Source organism: Oncorhynchus kisutch, linkage group LG22 (assembly GCF_002021735.2).
Source record: "Oncorhynchus kisutch isolate 150728-3 linkage group LG22, Okis_V2, whole genome shotgun sequence".
In the NCBI taxonomy this organism is placed as follows: Eukaryota; Metazoa; Chordata; class Actinopteri; order Salmoniformes; family Salmonidae; genus Oncorhynchus; species Oncorhynchus kisutch.
Window position 1 is genome coordinate 3781536 of NC_034195.2, and position 15502 is coordinate 3797037.

The window sequence follows — 15502 nt, forward strand, 5'->3', positions numbered from 1 at the left end:
GAGGGGACCAAGAACCCGATGGCCACTCTTACAGAGCTCCAGTTCTTCTGCGGAGATGAGAGAACCTTCCAGAAGGACAATCATCTCTGCAGCACTCCACCAATCAGGCCTTTATGGTAGAGTGGTCAGACAGTAGCCACTCCTCAGTAAAGGCACATGACAGCCCACTTGGAGTTTGCCAAAAGGCACCTAAAGGACTCAGATCATGAGAAACAAGATTATCTGGTCTGATGAAACCAAGATTGAACTCTTTGGCCTGAAAACCAAGTTTCACATCTCGAGGAAAGCTGGCACCATCCCTACGGTGAAGCATGGTGGTGGAAGCATCATGCTGTGGGGATGTTTTTCACCGGCAAGGACTGGGAGACTAGTCAGGTTTGAGGGAAAGATGAACAGGGTAAAGTACAGATCCTTGATGAAAACCTGTTCCAGAGCGCTCAGGACCTCAGTCTGGGGCGAAGGTTCACCTTCCAACAGGACCACGACCCTAAGCACACAGCCAAGACAACGCAGGAGTGGCAAGTCTCTGAATGTCCTTGAGTGGCCCACCCCGGGCCTGGACTGGAGACCGATCTGACATCTCTGGAGATACCTGAAAATAGCTTTGCAGCGATGCTCCCCATCCAACCTGATAGAGTTTGAAATGATCTGCAAAGAAGAATGGGAGAAACTCTCCAAATACAGGTGTGCCAAGCTTGTAGTGTCATACCCAAGAAGACTCTGGGCTGTAAATCGCTGCCAAAGGTGCTTCAACAAAGTACTCAGTAAAGGGTCTGAATACTTATGTAAATGTCGTACTTCAGGTGTTTTATAAATATATTTGCCAAAATTGATTAAAAAAACTGTTTTTGCTTTGTCATTATGGGGTATTATTGTGTGGAGATTGATGAGGGGGGAAAACAATTGTAATCAATTTTAGAATAAGACTGTAGCCTAACAAAATGTGGAAAAAGTCAAGGGGTCTGAATACTTTCCGAATGCTCTGTAAATGTATAGGTAAGTTTGTTAGGGGCATTTTTCCCTCCAGATGAACAAAAGCAGTAAGCCTCTGTCTTTGAAAGTACAGATGTAGGATCTTAATTTGATCACTCTTTTGGTTCTGAAAATGTTCCTGCATAGTAGGAAATACAAATTGTGTAGTGTATTCAAGGTTTAAAAGGTTTCCAAAGTTTTGTCATTTCCACTTTTACTTACATTTTTACTTTACTGCAAACAGCATTTCTGTGGTCTTTTTTTTATCTGTGCAACATAGCCATGTTTTACTCATTCGTTACGAGACCTTCATACCTGCGTCCATTAATACTGCCATACCTCCATTGATCTCTGCCGTCTTCTTCCTCATTCATGTTTCTGCAGGTTGAGATGGGCAGGAAACAGGAAGTGGTGATGTACGACCAGAGTTCCAAAGAGGCGGGGCAACTATCCAAAGACTGCTTTGTCCACATCCTACTGGGCAAGCTGGAGGGCACCTTCCACCGAGTCTCCCTGCTCACCGGTAGGCACTTACTCTGTGTGTGTGTGTGTGTGTGTGTGTGTGTGTGTGATAATAGAAACCACCATCCTGGAGTTAGTGTTTACGAGCAAATGACGCCATGGTGTTTCACAACAGATCTTCACAGCTGATCCCAGGTCAGTTCCTGTGTGTATGTTAAGATGTGGCCTGCATTGAACAAGTAGGTATTTCACTGTTGGGATCAGCTATTGCTTTCTCAAAAGAGAAAAGCATGCAAACATTTAAGAACCGTGTGCTACTTATCCTGTCATCTATAAATTGTCTTGCGCAACCAAATTAGTTTGTAACACTTTACAAAGTTATTTTGCAAGGAGTCGAAAGAGGATGGAGGAGAGAGGACAGGAGTTGAGCAAATCCAATTGAGAGAAGGCCTAGATCTCTGCAGCTGCTTTGAGTGGAGCAGAGTGCCATGTGTCTATTTGGGCAGCAGGTGTCACTAGTGAACATCATCTGTAATTGTGTCCATCATCCATCATGATCCACAAACATACTTTTTTCACTCTTAAGGAGGAAGTGAGGGAGGAAGGAATTAGGAAAGGAAGAATGAAGAAAAAAGCAATACCGAGTAATTGTGGACACCGATGAGTTTTGTGGTACAGGCCTCTCCAAAGAACCCCCCCCCCCCCCCAACCCCACGTCCACACTACACACACCAAACACGTCTCTCTCCTAGCCCTTTAAACTTGGGGATTAAGCTTAAGTTAAACTAATACCTGTCTATCAAATCAGCCAGTCTTTTTACCTTTTTGGGGGGGTAGCCATTCTTATCAACCAGTCTTATTTACCATACTTAAAGGCTTGTCACATTGGCTGCTAAGCACCCTCAAAGTTAGAATGGAGGCCTGACGTGTGTATTAGCTGGCTCTGCAGAGGCTTAATAACTTCTCAGTATGGGACTGCAGCGCTGCGGAGAGACAGTGGCAGTAAGCACACAGAGGCTTATGCGCGCGCGCACACACACACACACACACACACACACATGGATACACAGACGCACAAACACACATAGACACACACAGGGAGGCTTAGGCTCAAATGTGTCAAATGAATAATCTCCCTCACTCAGGCTTGGGAGAGAGTGTGTGTGTGTGTGTGTGTGTGTGTGTGTGTGTGTGTGTGTGTGTAAAGATGTGTCCTACTCCTGTAAATCTCCAATAGCATAGTCAGATTACACTTTCCATGAGTCATTCATAGAGGTTCACTCTACCTTAATGTACTTAAGATCCCCAATTTGTCACAGACCCACACACACACACATGTACCATGTAAGCCTGAAGAAGAAAGATCCCCCCTGTCAGCGGTTCTCTCTCTCACATTTCTTCCATTTCTGTCCCCTTCTCTGCTGTTTCCATGACAACAGCGGAAGAGAATATCCTGTGGGATATGATTCAGCCAATGAGAATGACTGATGCTGTGTAGTGTCGGTGTCAGTGGTGTTAAGTCATAGCAGAATAACGTGTGTGTGTGTGTGTTTTCAAGTTTTAATGTCACGTGTACAAGTACAGTGAAATGCCTTTCTTGCTCTAAATCCAACAATGCGGTAATCAATGTAGCTCTAAAAACAACATTAAGGTTAAACAAAAACACACAAGAGATAAAATAAGAAATGTGTTTGTGTGTGTGTGTGTGTGTGTGTGTGTGTGTATACGTGTGTGTGTGTGTGTGTGTGTGTGTGTGTGTGTGTGTATATCGGGGTCATGGGCGATAACAGTGGTCTCTGTCCCCAGCTGAGCTTCACTGGGTCATAAACAGTACTAGTTGTCTGAGCCCGTCCATCACCTGTAATGATGTCACTTCCTGTTTAGAGTACCGCGTGTGTGCATGCATGCGCGTGTGTGTGTGAGAGAGAGAGACGGCACAAACAAAACAGAGTGACAATGTGGGGGAGAAAGAGCGAGTGAGAGGTGCCGACAAAGCGAGAGAGAGATGCGAGCTCCCCTGCTGTTCTGAACGCCGGCCAGTTGGCAGCCAGTCGTCATGGCAGCACAGCAGGGCGGCAGGATGTGCCCGGGTCAAAAGTCAATCTGGTCACACGTCTTATGGTATTGGCTCGAGCATCTGGTCACGCGTGTGTTTCTGCCCGTTTTCCACTTCATTCTGTTTCTTCAGACCTTCGGTTAACAAAGTTCATGTATTCTCTCCGTCCACCGTCCCGATTCCCCGGATACTCCCATACACTTCCCTGCTCCCATACACTTCCCTGCTCCCATACACTTCCCTGCTCCCATACACTTCCCTGCTCCCATACACTTCCCTGCTCCCATACACTTCCCTGATCCCATACACTTCCCTGCTCCCATACACCTCCCTGCTCCCATACACTTCCCTGCTCCCCTACACTTCCCTGCTCCCCTACACTTCCCTGCTCCCATACACTTCCCTGCTCCCATACACTTCCCTGCTCCCATACACTTCCCTGCTCCCATACACTTCCCTGCTCCCATACACTTCCCTGCTCCCCCACACTTCCCTGCTCCCATACACTTCCCTGCTCCCATACACTTCCCTGCTCCCCTACACTTCCCTGCTCCCCTACACTTCCCTGCTCCCCTACACTTCCCTGCTCCCATACACTTCCCTGTCCCATACACTTCCCTGCTCCCATACACTTCCCTGCTCCCCTACACTTCCCTGCTCCCATACACTTCCCTGCTCCCATACACTTCCCTGCTCCCATACACTTCCCTGCTCCCATACACTTCCCTGCCGCCGATGACCTCATGATCGAAGCCGACTGCTTGGTGTGGCCCTCTCGACTCACACACATGCACGCACAGCTATGCACAAGTGCTCCGAGCATCAAGAGGAGAGGATGGTGGGAGGGAGGGAGGAAGGGAGGCTAGGATAGAGGGATGAAAAGAAGCCTTAAATGGGATAGACAGAGTGAATACAGGAATAATTACTGCAGCTTGGTCTCGCTGTCTGGGGGAGAGAGGATTTACTGCCTAAACGGTTATGTACACACAGGCATGCTAAATGAAGGATTAGAACACACACGCGTGCTGCTAAACACACACACACACAGAGATACGCAAAACCCACACACACACACATCCAGAAGTAGCCTGTGCTATAGTGTTGATGCCGCCAAAACACCAAATGGTAATGCTCTTTTAATACATTCTGAGGCCCTACTCAGGCTTGTCATAACAGAATAGTTCATAACAGCTTGGGACTTTATGGAGCCCACAGGAGGTGGTGTTTGGGAGGGCGGGAAACCGCGAATGGTGCTTTAAGTGCAGACGTAGAAGTCAAATCAATCAATGGATCTACTCTATGTTGTAAGTGCTTCCTTCCCTATGGTGCAGACGATGTCACGAGTGTCATGTGAGGTCCAGTCCCCATAGGGTTGTTTTTTACTCACTAAGAAGATTACGTGTATGGCCAGATGACTCTTCACTGTGTGTGTGTGTGTGTGTGTGTGTGCGTGCGTGCTCTCGTGTGTGTGAGAACCATGCTTGAGAGAGGAAAGCTTAGCATCAGTAGAACGCAGGCAGTGCCAGACACACATCCAGAGCCAGTCCAGTCCCCAGTGGGTTGAGGTCCCCAGCCTGTTTGTTTCTCACGTTGGCTATACTGAGAACAGAGTGCACTGGAGCATAGCTCTTATCCTGATGTTGTTATGAGAGAGGGGGAGGGGGGGGGGGGGGGTGTTTGTATGCGCAACGAGAGATTAAACGATCGAGGAAAGAGAAAGGTAGAGATGCAAGTGTTGAGAAATGCACCCTCTGGAGATGAGAGTGTGTGAAGAGAGAGCGAGAACAGGAGAAAATGGTGAGAGAACGAGGCAGAGGTCCAGCTGTCAGGTGTGCAAGCTCTGCAGATGTGGAGAGTGGGTAAGGAATGGAGAGGACGGAGAGAAAGAGGCAGACGTATAGGTACGGAGAGAGAGAAAGATAGAGAGAGATGCAGGGGTGTGTGTGTGTGGTCTACAGATGTGCAGTGACTGTTCCTAATCTCTCCTAGTGCCATCTGCCAGTGTTTTTTCCCCCCCAGGATTACTAAAGCTACATACCATTGGGCCGCACACACACAGACACAGACACAGAGACCGACAGAGAGAGAGAGATCAGTAAAGCGAGTGAGAGAGAGCAGGTGCATAGATGCCGTACACTGGCGACGGAGGATGGAATGGAAAAGAGATTGTGATCATCAAATCTGTGTGCTGCCAGATCCATCCAAAGTGCTTTACATTGTGTGTGATCATTACTCCACATCCACCAATGTGTATCACCAGAGAGGAAGTGGCGAAACGAGAGGCTTTACTCTGCCCAAAATCTGGCCACGAATATAAGCCCACGAACTGTATGGAGGTCAACTAGTGTCGAATTTGGTCCCCAATATATATTTTTGCTTATTTACTTTGTGAGGCTTATTTGAATGAATATACATTTTCGCATTGGTTTCGTGAGTTGGTTTGAATGCACTGATACAAGTGGACAAACATGGCATTTCTACAACTTTGGAAAAGTTGGGAGCAAGCAGCCAATGAAGAAGTAGAAAATTGACTACTTTAAAATGGTTTCTGAGATGCTATAACGGCACAGATACAAAGATAAGTATTCTATATATCTCTATGCCCTGTTGTTCAGCCGTGTATCTGCCCTCTCATTGGCTAGAGTGGTCCCGTCTGCCTTCCATCTTTAAGGACATGTATTTCCATTGTTAGAGCGGTCACTTGACTATCTTGTCAATATAATAGAGAATCTTTGGTAGCACCGACATCAGGGATACACAGCAGCCATTTTGTGCCAGATATTAGGTAATGAAAGATACCGCTTACACACACAGAAGCCGCAGTGTGAGGGCCTCTAGGCTTTGATGAGATCAGGTTTGGGTGTAACTGCACAGTCTACAGTACAAAGGTCAATCCAGTTGTGCTGTTATACAACTGGGCGGCGGCCCCTGCGTGTGTGTGTGTGTGTGTGAGAGAGAGAGACGCTGAGGAAGTGAGGTAATCGTGGGAGGCAGACTCTCACAATGCAGCCGTTCAGAGACATTCCAATGCACAACATAAGGAGGTCTGTGTGTGTGCATGTATGTGTTGGTTAGACAGACCTATTGAGGAGGTGAGGTAATTCACCTCCTTCCATCCTGATGAATGACGGTTTGTGTGTAGACGTCATTTTTAATGTCGGACTGTAGCATGACCTGCCTGAGCCCTCTCAGAATGAAAGCTTTATGTTTCTCTTTCGTTCCCAGTACTGGGTGGTAATCTCTGTAGCTATGCATGGCCTGAGGAGCAGAATAATGTGGCCAAATTTGAGCATTTCTATTCAGCACATGGCTTATGTGGGATTCGAACCCACGACCCTGGTGTTCCACGGGCAGTGCTCTAACCCACTGAGCCAATCGGAAGCAATAGCCAAATAATAATCCCAGACCATTTTACTAGCATCAACTGCTCATACTCTGAGTAGAAAGTCTTTTTAATGTGGAAAGCCACTCTTAGCTCCCCTGTAATACATTGAGCATATTTCCATTTGGCGCATAATTTGCTATTGAATTGCGTAGACATTTTAAATGTTCTCTACCAAGCTGAACAGCGATTGGATGTGTGTGTGGCCTGAAATGGACGTATGGGATTGGATTGTTTATGTTCACTGCTGTATTTTGATTGGTCACAGTTGAGGTCATTGAGGTCACAGTGATCTGATGGTTGGCTGCCAGGGGTCATGGTCCTGCCCTTTTTTTTTCTCTCTCTCTTTCCCTCACCCCTCTCATCCAGCTCTCCTTCCCCTTCTCCCCATTCACCCCTCCACCCTCCCTCGCTTCCTATCTGCTCCGTATCCATTACGTACCGGGGACTCTTGGCAGATCAATGATTTCATTGAGAAGGAGCCAGTGGTGCCATTAAGAGGTGAGCTCACCTTCCCCGAGGGAGGTCTGGCACATTATACTCAATGACCTTCTCCCTCTCCCCTGCTCCCTCTCTTCCCTCCCCCTTTCTCTGTCTCTCTGTGTCTTTCCCTCTCCTCCACCTCCCCTTTCCTCTCCTCTAATGATCCCCTCCTCTTATACCTCTCCTACCCGCTCCCTCTCCTCCACCTCCCCTTTCCTCTCCTCTAATGATCCCCTCCTCTTATACCTCTCCTACCCGCTCCCTCTCCTCCACCTCCCCTTTCCTCTCTAATGATCCCCTCCTCTTATACCTCTCCTACCCGCTCCCTCTCCTCCACCTCCCCTTTCCTCTCCTCTAATGATCCCCTCCTCTTATACCTCTCCTACCCGCTCCCTCTCCTCCACCTCCCCTTTCCTCTCCTCTAATGATCCCCTCCTCTTATACCTCTCCTACCCGCTCCCTCTCCTCCACCTCCCCTTTCCTCTCCTCTAATGATCCCCTCCTCTTATACCTCTCCTACCCGCTCCCTCTCCTCCACCTCCCCTTTCCTCTCCTCTAATGATCCCCTCCTCTTATACCTCTCCTACCCGCTCCCTCTCCTCCACCTCCCCTTTCCTCTCCTCTAATGATCCCCTCCTCTTATACCTCTCCTACCCGCTCCCTCTCCTCCACCTCCCCTTTCCTCTCCTCTAATGATCCCCTCCTCTTATACCTCTCCTACCCGCTCCCTCTCCTCCACCTCCCCTTTCCTCTCCTCTAATGATCCCCTCCTCTTATACCTCTCCTACCCGCTCCCTCTCCTCCACCTCCCCTTTCCTCTCCTCTAATGATCCCCTCCTCTTATACCTCTCCTACCCGCTCCCTCTCCTCCACCTCCCCTTTCCTCTCTAATGATCCCCTCCTCTTATACCTCTCCTACCCGCTCCCTCTCCTCCACCTCCCCTTTCCTCTCTAATGATCCCCTCCTCTTATACCTCTCCTACCCGCTCCCTCTCCTCCACCTCCCCTTTCCTCTCTAATGATCCCCTCCTCTTATACCTCTCCTACCTGCTCCCTCTCCTCCACCTCCCCTTTCCTCTCTTACCTTCATCCACTCCTCCAAACTCCAATGTTTCTCTTCAGACTCCTGCGGTCGTCACATCTGGTGCCAGTGGCCTGTGTACTCTCACCCCTAGACACACACACACACAATACACACACACAGACACACCTGACCCCGCCCCAGTCAGCCCCTACCCGAGGAGCAGAAAGGTCAAACCGATGACCTGTAAGAATGCCAATGACATCACCTCTCTTGAATACGCACACAATGGCACACTTGCGTACATGAGTTGCATACTCTATGGCTACAAACAGTCACAAAGACAGACACAGTAGTTGACATACAATGCAAGGGCACAAATACTCGCCTATGTGCGCACACACACCCTAGAGGTCCTGGTTTTCCCAACCGTACCCTGTACGTTTCATGTAACAGTGTTGTGTTTCTGCCAGTGTTCTCATCATCCCCCGTCTTCTTGGTCTCACATGATGAGCTTGATGTCATCTTCCCTTTTCCCCCTCAAAACTGCAGCATGAAAACATGCAGGCCAGCGTGTGTGTGTCTGCTGCTGCCAAATGTTTCCAACGTGACGTGGTCTAGCTGTGTTCCAGCTCTCCCTCTTCCTCACACCCCCACTGGCTTAAAGGGGCCACGCACACGTAGACACGTTCCCTTAGAGAAACGGGCAGTCGGCACGCATGCTTTACATTAGATGTATACACATGAACAAACACGGCGGTCACACACTTGGACACATAAACCCTTACGGGCTCACAGTCTGTTTCTTCACGCTTTGCTTCAACAGCCACGTGACAATGTGATTTAGACATGCCACTGTTGAACAGACTGCTATACACTCTAAAACATGGACTGTGGCCTAGGCCACGTCGGGGTTGGCGTGCATCTTCAGTGGAAAATAACAGTAGCAGAATGAGGCTAGACGAACATCTAGCCCTGTTCTACCTTGGCCTGGCCCGGGTCCATTAGATTCCATTCATTCTCTACCACTTTAGTCGCGACTGTGTCTTTCCATAGAACAATGGCGGATTCCTGTTTGCCCTCATGCCTGACTTTGATCCACTTTATCTCTGGCATGCCACCAAAACCCCTTCCTTGTTTACTTGGGTGGTTGCCATGGTGTTTATGCAGTAGCCAGCAGATCGTTTTGGTCCCATCTGGAACTTCATCCATGGTAGGGATGATTTCAGGCTTGTCTTCCCAGAACTGGTGCATGAGTGAGTCAGAGTAGCGGCACACTGTACGAGAGACGAGAGAGCATATGGATTTACACCATACGGAGATGAGTGTCTTGGCCAAAAAAGATGTGGGGCATGTAGAAAGGATTGTAACTCACTAGTTCATTCATAGAGTACTGTAAGTATACACACATACACACATACACACACACACACCAAGGAACTGGTATTGTAAATACATGTTAAATACACACACTCCCGTTGACCCTCCTGGACTTTGGTTTCCTGATAAAGGCGGGAGATTTTCCATCACCGCGGAAACAGCAGGCTAAATTTGGAGTTCCTGTCAAGCCCAAGGACCCTGGTGAGGAATGCTGCAGTTCGTCATCATTCCTCATATCCCTCCTCCTTTCTCTCTGTCTCTCTCACACACACACACACACACATACACACACACACACACAGTAGACATAACCATACCCAAACTCACATATACAGTACACACAAAAAACACGCACACTCTTTACATATTGATCAATGGAGATGATTTGTTTGGCAACCAAGCCCAAAACTTTGGCGGTGATATCATTTCATGAAAGTTAAAAAAATAAAAAATAAACATTTATATCACTTTTTATTTCACGTAATATTAACATTCTGTCATAAATGTTCAGAAATGTTACATTTCATGATAAGCATGTTTTCCAATCTCAAGAGAGAAACAAAAATACAACAGTAAGTGCCTCTTCACCTAAAATCGTATTGGAATTAAATGGTGACTGAAAACAATGGAGCTCTTTAGTATTACTTGTACTACCAGTACCAGTCAAAAGTTTGGACACACCAACGCATTCCAGGTTAAACGGTTTTTAAAACTATGTTCTACATTGTAGAATAATAGTGAAGACATAGAAAACTATGAAATAACACATGGAATCATGTAGTAACCAAAAAAGTGTCAAAGTAGCCACCCTTTGCCTTGATGACAGCTTTGCACACTCTTGGCATTCTCTCAACCAGCTTTGTGAGGTAGTCACCTGGAATGCATTTAAATTAACTGGGTTGCGTTGAGTTCAAGTGACAGACACATCTCAACATCAACTGTTCAGAGGAGACTGCGTGAATCAGGCCTTCATGATAGAATTTGATTTAATTGAATTTAGATGTCTTCGCTATTATTCTACAATGTAGAAAATCGTAGAAATATAGAAAAACCCTTGAATGAGTAGGTGTGTCCAAACTTTTGACTGGTACTGTATGGCAGTCTCATTAACACTACTGAACTGCCAGTGTTCAAGCTTAATCTTTATAAGCAGAGTACAACATAACAAATTAATTGGCATGACACCTTTTCCCATATGCTGAGACCAGGTTTTACATTGTCATGTTATCAGATATTTCTTACAATTACAATCAAATGTAATATACTGCATTTCACTAGACATTTACAAATACATTAGAAAATATATGAACCAAATATATTGATAAATATAATATATTATAAATATATTGAAAATACATGTTAAAATACATGATGTATTTCAGAAGGTATTTTGAAACACAAATACATTTTCCATTTAGCATATATTGTGATATACATTTTACATATACTGTGTGTGTGTGTGTGTGTGTGTATACAGTATATATATTTGAGTATACATATATATATATATATATATATATATATATATATATATATATATATATATATACATATAGCATTTGTGGGTTCGATTACAGGCTCAAAATGGACAGAAACTAAGAACTTTCTTCTGAAACTCATCAGTCTATGCTTGTTCTGAGAAATGAAGGCAATTCCAAGCGAGAAATTGCCAAGAAACTGAAGATTTCGTACAACGCTGTGTACTGCTCCCTTCAAAGAACAGCGCAAACTGGCCCTAACCAGAATAGAAAGAGGAGTGGGAGGCCCCGGTGCACAACTGAGCAAGAGGATAAGTACATTAGTGTCTAGTTTGAGAAACAGACGCCTCACAAGTCTCTATGGGGGTGCCACAGGGTTCAACCCTCAGGCCAACTCTTTTCTCTGTATACATCAATGATGTCACTCTTGCTGCTGGTGATTCTCTGATCCACCTCTACGCAGACGACACCATTCTGTATACTTCTGGCCCTTCTTTGGACATTCTGTTAACAACCCTCCAGACAAGCTTCAATGCCATACATCTCTCCTTCCGTGGCCTCCAACTGCTCTTAAATGCAAGTAAAACTAAATGCATGCTCTTCACCCGCTGCCCACATCTGCCCGCCCGTCCAGCATCACTACTCTGGACGGTTCTGACTCAGAATATGTGGACAACTACAAATACCTTGGCGTCTGGTTAGACTGTAAACTCTCCTTCCAGACTCACATTAAGCATCTCCAATCCAAAATTAAATATAATATCGGCTTCCTATTTCGCAACAAAGCCTCCTTCACTCATGCTGCCAAACATACTCTTGTAAAACTGACTATCCTACCGATCCTTGCCTTCGGCGATGTCATTTACAAAATAGCCTCCAACACTCTACTCAGCAAATTGGATGCAGTCTATCACAGTGCCATCTGTTTTGTCACCAAAGCCACATACACTACCCACCACTAGGACCTGCATGCTCTCATTGGCTGACCTTCAGTTCATTTTCGCCGCCAAACCCACTGGCTCCAGGTCATCTATAAGTCTTTGCTAGGTAAAGCCACGCCTTATCTCAGCTCACTGGTCACAATAGCAGCACTACCCGTAGCACACGCTCCAGCAGGTATATTTCACTGGTCACCCCCAAAGCCAATTCCTCCTTTGGCCGCCTTTCCTTCCAGTTCTCTGCTGCCAATGACTGGAACGAACTGCAAAAATCACTGAAGCAGGAGACTCATATCTCCCTCACTAACTTTAAGCACCAGCTGTCAGAGCAGCTCACAGATCACTGCACTTGTAAATAGCCCATCCAACTACCTCTTCCCCACACTGTTATTTATTTTATTTATTTAGCTCTTTTGCACCCCAATATCTCTACTTGCACACTCATTTTTTGCACATCTATCACTCCAGTGTTTAATTGCTGTACTGTAATTATTTTGCCACTATGGCCTATTTATTTATATGACTACATTTGCACACACTGTATATAGACTTTTTCTATTGTATTATTGACTGTATGTTTGTTTATTCCATGTGTAACTCTGTGTTGTTGTTTGTGTTGCACTGCTTTGCTTTATCTTGGCCAGGTCGCAGTTGAAAATGAGAACTTGTTCTCAACTAGCCTACCTGGTTAAATAAAGGTGAAATAACATTTTTAAAAACAAGTCCTCAACTGGCAGCTTCATTAAATAGTACCGGCAAAACACCAGTCTCAACGTCAACAGTGTAGAGGCGACCTCTGGATGCTATTCCTCTGTCCTGTGTCTGTGTTCTTTTGCCCATCTTAATCTTTTATTTTTATTGGCCAGTCTGAGATATGGCTTTTTCTTTGCAACTCTGCCGAAAAGAGACATTTTCGCAGACATTTTCCATAAGCACAAAAGCTTATTTCTCTAAGATGTTGTGCACAAATTTTGTTCAGATCCCTGTTAATGAGCATTTCTCCTTTGCCAATGTAATCCATCCACCTGACAGGTGTGCTATATCAAGAAGCTGATTAAACAGCATGATCATTACACAGGTTCACCTTGTGCTGGGGACAATAAACGGCCAATCTAAAATATGAAGTTTTTTAACACAACACAATGCCACAGTTTTGACATAGAGTGCAATTGACATGCTGACTGCAGGAATGTCTACCAGAGCTGTTACCAGAGATCTGAATGTTCATTTCTCTACCATAAGCCGCATCCAACTTAATTTTGGAGAATTTGGCCAACCGGTCTCACATGCAGACACGTGTACCCACGCCAGCCCAGGACCTCCACATCTGGCTTCTTCACCTGCAGTATCATCTGAGACCAGCCAACCAGACAGCTGATGACACTGTGGGTTTGCACAACTGAAAAATGTCTGCACAAACTGTCAGAAACCATCTCAGGGAAGCTCATCTGCATGCTCGTCGTCCTCACCAGGGTCTTGACCTGACCTCAGTTCACAGTCATAACTGACTTCAGTGGGCAAATGCTCACCTTCAATGGCCACTGGCACACTGGAGAAGTGTGCTCTTCACGGATTAATCCTGGTTTCAATTGTACCGGCCAGATGGCAGACAGCGTATATGGAGTTGTGTAGGCGAGCGTAGGGCTGGGCGGTATACCATATTTTACAATATACCGTTATTGATGCACATACCAGTTTGGCTTTTTACTTTAACTTCTATAACGGTATTTGAATGTTTGGTTTGTTAAATGTGATACGCCGTGTCTAATGTCCATTTTTAGAGTTTACTCCGCTACTTGAGTCATCTCTCTCTGCTCTCTCTCCATGCCGCTTTCCACACTGACCTAGCCCCGCCACATGTCACTCAAGGAGCACATTGGTTTTTCCTCGACCACGAGACACTTGCATTCAGTCTGCATGGTCAATGCAGCACATGCAACAATGTTGATGACAGCGATGTTGTTGTCACTTTGCTTCTTAATGTAAATCCACTAGCGTTCTATAATTACACTATTCATTTGGGTTTCTTACATCTGGAAAACGACTAGTGTGTCTTGTGTTAACAAGTTGGGCCTATATCGTGTTATCCACTATTGCTAATCGCTAGTTAGCTGAGTCAGAGCAAACTAGCTAAACAGCCTAATAATGTCGTTTGTGCAACAGTATCTTCTAAATCAAAGAGTAATACACGAAGCATGAATATGTTAGCTACATGAGGTAGCTGAGAGAACATTTAATGTAGCCAAAGATTATAGGGTCCCCTAGGAAACACTTATCAACACTTTGGTTCCTACCCTGTCACAATAACTCCTCCCTGTAATTTTAATTTGTCGTCATGTCAAACAACACTGTATTGTATAGAATTAGAATACTTATTCTATTGCCATGTTTCCAACAGTTCACGCAAGTGTTTGGGTGAAGTCAAATCGCAATTGCAACATTTGGTTCAAAATAAGGCCTAGATAGTTGGCCCATATTGTGCAGCCCTATGTGGCAGTGTGGAAATTATCTCAAATGAGTGCTGGAAATGCAGAAATTGATGAATGTAGAATATTATTTTTGGTTGAAGTTGAATTGAACAGTATAAAACAATCAGACTGGAGAGAGACCCATTTAAATCACTTACAATGTATGTATTGACAGCCTAGGGTCATGCTCTACGCAATACATTTTATTATTAAAAAACAAAATACTGTCATGTCATAAAACATTTTTTTAAATACTGTGATATGATATTTTGGCCATATTGCCCAGCCGTAGGCTATCAGTTTGCTGATGTCATCGTTGTGAACAGAGTGCCCAATGGTGGAGGTGGGGTTATGGTATGGGCAGGTAAAAGCTACGGACAACGAGCACAATTGCATTTTCTTGATGGCAATTTGAATGCACAGAGATACCATGTCGATATCCTGAGGCCCATTATTGAGCTATTCATCCACCACCATCACCTCATGTTTCAGCATGATAATGCACGGCCCCATTTTGCAAGAATCTGTACACAATTCGTGGAAACTGAAAATGTCCCCGTTTTTCCATGGATTCTCACCAGACACCCGTTGAGCATGTTTGGGATGCTCTGGATCAATGTGTACGACAGCTTGTTCCAGTTCCCGCCAATATACAGCAAGAGGAGTGGGACAACATTCCACAGGCCACAATCAAACTGCCTTTATTTTGCTGGACCCCAGGGAGATTAGCTACTACCTTGGCAGCAGCTAATGGGGACCATAATAAATACAAGAAACAGCCTGATCAACTCTATGTGAAGGAGATGTGTTGTGCTGCATGAGCCAAATGGTGGTCACACCAGATACTGACTGGTTTTCTGAT

The 15502-nt window shown here is 45.5% G+C and overlaps 1 protein-coding gene across 2 annotated transcripts in view; it reads left to right on the forward strand.

Moving 5' to 3' along the window:
- dusp8a (dual specificity phosphatase 8a) overlaps positions 1 to 15502 on the forward strand; it is a 75078-nt gene that overhangs the window by 28065 nt on the left and 31511 nt on the right. For both annotated transcript variants that reach the window (XM_031801299.1, XM_031801300.1), the window contains exon 3: positions 1357 to 1495. In XM_031801299.1, coding sequence (XP_031657159.1) covers positions 1357 to 1495 — 139 coding nt within the window. The remainder of the gene's footprint in view (positions 1 to 1356; positions 1496 to 15502) is intronic.